The sequence below is a fragment of the Solanum verrucosum genome, unplaced genomic scaffold, assembly GCF_900185275.1.
Source record: "Solanum verrucosum unplaced genomic scaffold, falcon-dt-bn FXZP01000032.1, whole genome shotgun sequence".
Classification (NCBI taxonomy): domain Eukaryota; kingdom Viridiplantae; phylum Streptophyta; class Magnoliopsida; order Solanales; family Solanaceae; genus Solanum; species Solanum verrucosum.
The window spans coordinates 749,990-758,480 of NW_026020569.1; the positions used below are offsets into that span (position 1 = coordinate 749,990).

At 33.7% G+C, this 8,491-nt stretch overlaps 2 protein-coding genes across 2 annotated transcripts; both read left to right on the top strand.

The window, feature by feature from the left end:
• The first annotated feature begins 467 nt into the window (after positions 1-467).
• LOC125810684 (proline dehydrogenase 2, mitochondrial-like) lies at positions 468-2,976 on the top strand. The gene is made up of 4 exons (XM_049490157.1): positions 468-1,132; positions 1,759-2,404; positions 2,527-2,767; positions 2,864-2,976. Exons 1-4 carry the CDS (start codon positions 578-580, stop codon positions 2,901-2,903), a joined length of 1,482 nt encoding a protein of 493 aa, XP_049346114.1. The 5' UTR covers positions 468-577; the 3' UTR covers positions 2,904-2,976.
• A 1,452-nt stretch (positions 2,977-4,428) lies between these two features.
• On the top strand, positions 4,429-6,771 carry LOC125810683 (proline dehydrogenase 2, mitochondrial-like). Its single transcript, XM_049490156.1, has 4 exons — positions 4,429-5,087; positions 5,217-5,862; positions 5,968-6,208; positions 6,288-6,771. The coding sequence occupies exons 1-4, from the start codon at positions 4,503-4,505 to the stop codon at positions 6,325-6,327; spliced, it is 1,512 nt and encodes a 503-aa protein (XP_049346113.1). The 5' UTR covers positions 4,429-4,502; the 3' UTR covers positions 6,328-6,771.
• The last annotated feature ends 1,720 nt before the right edge of the window (positions 6,772-8,491 follow it).

The window sequence follows — 8,491 nt, forward strand, 5'->3', positions numbered from 1 at the left end:
AGGGAAAAACAATAATATTTTTCTAAAAAAGGAAAAAGAAAAAAATTACATTATTCCACGTGGAAGTGGGACCAATCCGACACACTGCTGATTGTACAAATTTTATCCTTTTTCTAACTACACTGGGAATGACGCTAATGCCATGCTGAACACAGTGACGGCTGTATCCAACTATTTATTTAGCAAACCAAATTCCACTTGCACTGACCGCGCGTGGAAACAACGTACGATTATTCTTATAGTACTAGTAATTATTTTCGCAAGTGTGTTTCCCTACATTCCCTCTTATTGAAATTCAATCGCCGTAGAATCTGAATCACATGTTTGAAGGGATCAGGATATCAAAAAAAAATTAAGAAAAGGAAAATTCATTAAACCTTGGAAATATAAAAGGAAAAATAGAAAAAGAAAATTGCATTACTATTTTTTTTCTATAAAGAAAAGGAAAAGTAAAAAGTACTATTTCCAAACCAAACTTGACTTTGACTAATGAAACTCTATAAATATCATGCAACATTTCAAACGTTACACATACTTTATTAGAATTTAGAGACAAGCAAAAAAATTCATTAATTACATGGCAAACAAAGTTGTATGTCCAAAGGTTTTTCATGACCTCCGACGATTCGCTCGATGTCTAAACACGGCTCCGGTTGTCCCACCGATGAATTTCACCGGCAACTATGGTTCTACTGTAACAACACCGACGTTACAACCTACGGACCAAATATTAGCCGATCCTGAGAAAAAAGTGATCAATTTTGATGATGTGAAGGAGTTGTTTACGGGTGTATCGACCTTGAAGTTGATTAGATCATCGTTGACACTTCAAATGGCGTCCATCGAGTCGATGGTTGACCTAGGTGTGTGGGTAATGAATTCGAAATTCATGCATATGCCAATATTCAAGGAGGTAATACTAGGGTTTGTTAAAAGTACATTCTATGAACATTTTTGTGCTGGAAAAGACTTGATTGAAGTACGAAAGACGGTTAGTAAGTTGTCTAACGTTGGTTTAAAAGGCATGCTTGATTATGGTGTGGAACATGCCACGGAGAATGAGTCTTGTGATCAGAGTATGAAAGTTTTTCTTCAAACAGCCGAATTGGCCAAGTCTCTTCCATCCTCATCTGTAAGATCAAATTCCTACAAATCTTTATTATTATTTTTTTATTATTTATTTCTAGTTTTAAATCGAACTAATTCTATTTGAAAATTCTAAAGTCCCAAGTATTTTTGGAATATTGGATTAGTTTCCACAAAATAAGATAATTCAACAAATTGCAATAGATGACGGCTGACGCAACAGAACGTGTGAATTGCGTGGAATTTAAATACAATACACATTTTTATTCTTATTTAACTTTTTCCTTAAGTAACGTATATTCCTCTTAGAATAACTGATACCTAACACAATTAAATTCTTCTTTATGACTTTTCAACAAAAGACATAAAGATTTACTTTTTCGTACTAAAAACTGTTTAAATGTTTTTAAAAAATAATTGGAATAAAATAAAAAAATAACTTCATGAATAGATAACAGAGCCAAAATCAAAATCATAATAATAGACTTTTTTTTGTTGCTTGATGATCAAAATTTTTGATGTGTCCTGTTTTAGTTTGTCATAAAATTTTGTATATTTTTGTAATAATAAACCAGCCTGATTTCTTTACATGTCGAATCAATTTTTTTAGTACCTCATTAACAATAAACAGATTTGTTTTCATACTATTTAGTGTTTATTGTGATGAAACAGGTCAGTTTTGTGGTAGTAAAGATAACTGCAATTTGTACACCAAAGCTGCTCAAAAGAATGAGTGATTTGCTTAGATGGGAACAAAAAGATCCTTCATTGAATCTCCCATGGAAGCAAAAGACGCTTCCACTTTTCGCCAAATCGAGTCCTTTTTATCACACGTTGAAAAGACCAGAACCTCTAACGGTCGATGAAGAGCGTGATCTACAATTAGCTCATGATAGACTTGAGAAAATTTGCAAGAAATGCTTGGAACTTGATGTTGAGTTACTAATTGATGCTGAAGATACAGCTATTCAACCCGCAATTGATTACTTTGCATATTCAGCAGCAATTAAGTATCACAAAGACGATCATCCTTTGATATTCGGAACAATTCAAGCTTACTTAAAAGACTCCAAGGAACGTATGATCATCGCAAAAAAGGCAGCAGAGAAAATTGGAGTTCCTATGGGATTTAAGCTTGTAAGAGGTGCTTATATGTCAAGTGAAAATGAATTGGCTTCAAGTTTAGGATTCAAATCTCCGATTCACGATAGCATTCAACAAACACATAATTGTTACAATTCTTGTGCTGAATTTATGCTTGATGAAATCGCTAATGGTTCAGGAGCTGTTGTTCTTGCAACTCATAACATTGAGTCAGGTAAATATCGTGATAGTACACTTTTATTTACTTAATTATAATAGTATTCAATATGTCACTTAATTATATTTGAATATGCATAACGAATTACTCATTAGATGTTTTGAACTTTTGATAAATAGGAAAACTTGCTGCATCCAAGGCGATAGATTTAGGGATTAGAAAGGATGGTAAAAAGCTCCAATTTGCTCAGCTATATGGTATGGCAGAAGGGCTTTCATTTGGGCTGAGAAATGCAGGATTTCAAGTGAGCAAATATTTACCATTTGGACCTGTAGAACAAGTTATGCCTTACCTTATTAGAAGAGCTGAAGAAAACAGAGGTCTTTTGTCTACATCTGCCTTCGATAGACAACTCATGAGGTAATTAAACATCATTTAATAATTTCGTAAACAAAAAACAGAGAAGTTTAAACTCAAATATTTTTATTAATTTTGTATATTATTTATTGTTTGCAGGAAGGAATTAATCAGGAGATTTGATGTGGCAACTTCATGAATCTTGAGAACTATTGGAAGTGTATATAAGATATAACTAGTATTGCTACGAATAAATCGAACTTGTAACAGAGCAATTGACGCTCCAATTGATACGATGTCAGCAATTACTGTAAATAGTTCATTGATCTGGCAGCGAATTGCAAACACGAATTTAATTGGAAGCAATTTTTAAGATCGAAGCCTTGTTAGAGACGTGACAAGCAACGATGGTCTAATTGTCAAAGACGTAAAAATTGTTAGTAATTGTCGCAACAAAAAATTTCCACTATTTCTTTATCTCTTTCTTGTACTAGTATGGAAGTTTAATCCAACTATTGTAATTTGTTTTTTCATAATACAAATTAAAGTTGCCGAAATGATGAAAATTGTACCTTTATTTACTGCTCCATGTGAAAATATGGCAGATTAAATCAAAGTTACTTAAAACTCGATGTTATAGTGAATAGGATTTATTTAGTTTCAACTATTAACATAGTGAAAATCAGATTATTTTTTAGTACATACTCAGTATGATGTTAGCTTATAAATATAATTGGAAAAGAATGATGTATAGGAAATTTTATTCATTTTAAGGTAGATGGGTTATTGCATCTCCAACAAAATAAGTTTACTTTTGGTGACCGATAAGGATTGTGATGGTGTGGTAAATCTCGAATTTGAATTTTTATGTGTACGGAGTCATGATGGGAACACTTTACCCTTGCAAATCGAAAAACATCGTATGAACACCGGATAGAAAAACAAACAAAAGAGTTCACTTCTAGTGTTTTCCTTCATGGTCAACATTTCTAGCAACTTCTTTCATGGGGTTTCACAAATCAATGTGGCCTACCTAAACAATGAAATTTTCAAGTCGGTCAGTAATTGCACTCACGTGATAGGTTTTACCACTTGCCAAGAATCTTGGCGTTAGATTATGACATAAAGATTCCTCAACCGGAGCACGCCATAAGAAAAGTCCTTACACCGAATCTCATGATTTTGAAGGCGGAGATTCAGATTCCTTTATGCCCACAACTTTTTTTTAATGTATTCCTGCTGTACCTCAATTATTGAATAAAAACAATTTAAGTCTTACAAATATATATTATTTGACTAGTAAAAATGGATATTAAAATTCTATCAAAAGCAAGAAAAATAATTTTCAAACAAGTGGGTTTAAGAAAATAATTCAAATTGGTAGGGTCAAAAAGCCGCAAAGCGAAAGACCAAGTTGTAGACCGAAGTGGTCAGGAAGTGTCCAAGAAAGTAGGATATATTAATTACTAGTATAATTTATAGTAACAAATTTGAGGTACAAAAAAGACGGTATCCAAGACAAGTGGAACAACAAAAAAACAGCTAAGATACAGAAATTTAACGGTGAAATACACATGGTGGTACTGAACATCTACAGTAATACATCGTCAGTAACAACACAGCATCTACTCAGCATGATTTAATTATTGCGTTATTTAAGTTATCACTTTAACAAAATAAAAAACAAACTTCCTCTATAAATACCATACATTTCTCACAAACTTTACATATTCATTTGAGAGAGAATAAAAAAATTATAAACACACAAAAAAATTTCTCTTCCGCCGCCCACCGTTGCATGGCCAATAAAGTTTTTTGTCCGAAACTCCTTAAGAACCTCGGATTTCATGTCCGCCGTTTAAACTCAGCTCCGTCACCTCTTTCCGCCGTCCCACCGTTAAATTTCACTGGCGATTTTAACGCCGTACCAAATTTGGTGGAACCCGCACCACAGATTAACACAACCCTCCATCACCACCACGACCATCATAATACTAATAACATTATCAATTTCGATGATGTTAAGGAGCTATTCTACGGCGTTCCGACCACGAAACTGATTCGATCATCGATGACGTTACAAATGGCTGCTATTGATCCCATGGTTGATTTGGGTATGTGGATAATGAATTCTAAACTTATGGAAATGCCTGTTTTTAGGGAGGTTATGCTTGGGTTTGTTAAAACTACATTTTATGAACATTTTTGTGCCGGGAAAGACTTAACGGAAGTTAGACGGACCGTTACCAATCTATCTGATTCTGGGTTAAAAGCCATGCTTGATTATGGGGTGGAACATGCCACCGATAATGAATCTTGTGAACAGAGTACGGCGGCCTTTATTCAAACGATTGAATCAACCAAATCACTTCCCGAATCTTCTGTAAGAAATTAATCTTTATTATATTTCTGAAAAGGAATGTCTATATTTTATTCAAAGATTCTGTTTTATATTATCAAATTCTTCCAATATTCTTGGATTTATCAATTTCAATTTTTTTTGGTGAAACAGGCAAGCTTTGTGGTAGCAAAGATAACTGCAATTTGTACACCAAGGCTTCTAAAAAGAATGAGTGATTTGTTAAGATGGGAACAGAAAGATCCATCATTCAATCTTCCGTGGAAGCAAGAGTCACTTCCACTTTTTGCCGAATCGAGCCCTGTTTATCACACTTCTAGCAAACCAGAGCCTCTAACGATAGAGGAAGAACGTGATCTTCAATTAGCTCATGAAAGACTTAGGAAAATTTGCGAGAAATGTTTGGAACATGAAGTTCCTTTACTAATTGATGCGGAAGACACAACAATTCAACCTGCAATTGATTACTTTGCGTATTCTGCAGCAATTAAGTACCATAAAGATGATCAGCCTTTGATATTCGGAACAATTCAAGCTTACTTGAAGGACGCTAAGGAACGAATGGTTATCGCTAAAAAGGCTGCAGAGAAAATGGGAGTTCCAATGGGATTTAAGCTTGTGAGGGGTGCTTATATGTGTAGTGAAAAGGAATTGGCTTCTACTTTAGGATTCAAGTCTCCGATTCACGATAGCATTGAGCAAACACACGCTTGCTTCAATTCGTGTGCGGAGTTTATGATTGAAGAGATTGCTAATGGATCTGGTGCAGTTGTTCTCGCCACTCATAACATTGAGTCAGGTAACTATTACAGTAATTATTTTTCATCATTTATATCTACGTTGAAATATAAATAAATAAATTTGTTCGCTATTGTCTAACACGTATAATGTGTGATATATATAGGAAAACTTGCTGCAACCAAAGCTATAGATTTGGGAATAAAAAATGAGAGGCAAAATCTCCAATTTGCTCAGCTATATGGTATGGCAGATGGTCTTTCATTTGGGCTGAGAAATGCAGGATTTCAAGTTAGCAAGTATTTGCCATTTGGTCCTGTAGAGCAGATTATGCATTACCTTATGAGGCGTGCTGAAGAAAACAGAGGCATGTTGTCTACATCGGCATTCGATAGGCAACTCATGAGGTAACTAACCATTGCAGAAAAATTAATAACTTTATAATACTCGAACGTTGTTAATTTGATTATGGCAATGTGTTTGCAGGAAGGAATTGAGCAGGAGACTGGAAGTGGCAACTTCTTAAATTCATATTGAGAATGTGAAATCTATATTAGTAAGTAAGAATAATAAACGAGGAAACATCACCGACTATTGTAAATAATTCAATGATGTGAGGGCAAAAATTGATGATGATGATAATGAAGATCAAAGCAACCATGGATGGGTAAAATGCATGAGGAGGAAGTCAGTTTATCTTCTTGTGTGTTATGGAAAATAAAAAAATGTACATATTTATTTTAGGTCCACTTGTTGTATCTTTCTCCATGTAGCTACATTATTATATTACTATATATAATGTAGTAGCACCTTAAGTTGGTTATATTTGGTATCGTGTTTTAGAAATAGAAGTGGAAGAAGGTACTCCCTAGAGTGGAGCCAAAATGTTGAAATTACAAAGTGTGTATCTGTTTCTCTCTCTCTCTATCGAGACATTATGAAATAAATCAGATTTACTGGACTTGATTAACATTTTAAGTAGAGCTGTCAAAAAGGGCCGGCTCAACCCCATCGGGTCCAAGCCTCGAGGGTCAAGGAATTTGAAGGGCTAGGGCGGGACGGCCCTTCATTAGGTAGGGCCTGAAAATGCTCAACCCAACCCTAGAAGGGCCGAGGGCTGGGGCAGGTTAGCCCTTTTGTTTTTCTTTTTTAATTTTTTTTTCTTTTCAAACTTATAATTCTATAACATCAAAAAAATGAGAAGATTTTCAAATTAAATATGAAAACAATGATGTTGTTTCAATAATACTAACAAAAATCTAGTGTAATTAACATATATCTCTCATACTGAAAATGCGAGTGAGATAAGAGAGTGACAAGCAAGATAGGAGGGAGACGAGGGCGCGAGATTTGTATATGTATCCTAGATACATGCGAATCTACTTGGATAGGGTGTATCGAGAACAAATTAACCCAATTTTGAGTCGATATATTTTGAGATATTATCTGAATACGAAGATTTATAATATTACAACATAACGTGTATTCAAATAATTAGATTATCTACTAGTGAAATTATTGTAAATTACTCTTACATAAAAAGTTTTGGCCCATGGGTCAACCCCGGCCCAGCCCCGATCAAGCCTCAAGGGCCAAGGGCTTATATGGGTCGGGCTTGTAAGCCCTAATTTTAAATGAGCTTGAAAAATCTTATTCCATCCCTACCCCAATAACAGGTAGGATTAGGCCGGCCCCATAAACTAAGCCCATTTTGACGGCTCTAATTTTAAGCTCCTTTATTATTGTTATTATACAATTAAAGTTGCAAAAATTAGAGTACTAATTAAGTAGAATGGGAAGGAAATTGAAAGAGCCGCAAAATGAAGAACGAGTTGTATAAACCTCAACATTAAATAAACAAGAACATTGGGGGTCAATCATTATAAAGCAATTTTATGTTACAAAAAAAGATCCGGCTAGTAGGCAATTAGAGGACCTACCAGATAAAACACACGAGCCTGTTTGGATTGGTTTATTTTATATGTTTTTAAGTTGTTTTGTAGTATTTTATAAAATAAAATAAAAATTGTATATATACACTTATTTTTAAGTCAAAAAAATAAAAATAAATTAAAAATAATCCTTAAACTATAGAAACAAACTTCTAATATACTTACTAGTTGGTTCGAAATATCAATTCTGAAAAGGACATTCTGATATAAATTTTGAGATTCATAGTACGAGATTTTAACAAAAGAAAATGAACAGTCTATCTCAATTTATATGATAAAGTACATATTTTTCAATTTAAAGCTTTTATCGATTATTACTAAAATACTATAATCGTCTAAAAATAACCATAAAAAACAATAGATATTATGCATCGATCATAAATTAGTTGCGGTACTATATGTGAATCCTCAATAACCATGCATATTACTCCGTTTTGACATTTATCAATCAAATTATTTTTATAATCCAAATACCATATAGTTCGAGTAGCATTTTTCAAACCCTAGCACTCAAATAGACTTGAGAAGAAGTAAAATTAATTGGACCCATAAATTTTAATTTTCTAGTGCTAAAAGGAGACAACTTGCACTGATGACCATAGTGCATAAGTATTAATGATTGAGCAAGATCTCTACGTACCACGTCGTATACTTTACTATCCCTACCTAATTATTAGTCAAATTGTCAGATGCAATAATTAAACAAAGTTTCTAATCACATATATTAAACAAAGCTAT

Coding starts and splice junctions, on each gene's coding strand:
- LOC125810684 (XM_049490157.1), top strand. CDS start 578: ATGGCAAACAAAGTTGTATGTCCAAAGGTTTTTCATGACCTCCGACGA. Junction 1,133..1,758: donor AGTCTCTTCCATCCTCATCT/GTAAGATCAAAT, acceptor GTGATGAAACAG/GTCAGTTTTGTGGTAGTAAA. Junction 2,768..2,863: donor TTCGATAGACAACTCATGAG/GTAATTAAACAT, acceptor TATTGTTTGCAG/GAAGGAATTAATCAGGAGAT.
- LOC125810683 (XM_049490156.1), top strand. CDS start 4,503: ATGGCCAATAAAGTTTTTTGTCCGAAACTCCTTAAGAACCTCGGATTT. Junction 5,088..5,216: donor AATCACTTCCCGAATCTTCT/GTAAGAAATTAA, acceptor TTGGTGAAACAG/GCAAGCTTTGTGGTAGCAAA. Junction 5,863..5,967: donor CACTCATAACATTGAGTCAG/GTAACTATTACA, acceptor TGATATATATAG/GAAAACTTGCTGCAACCAAA.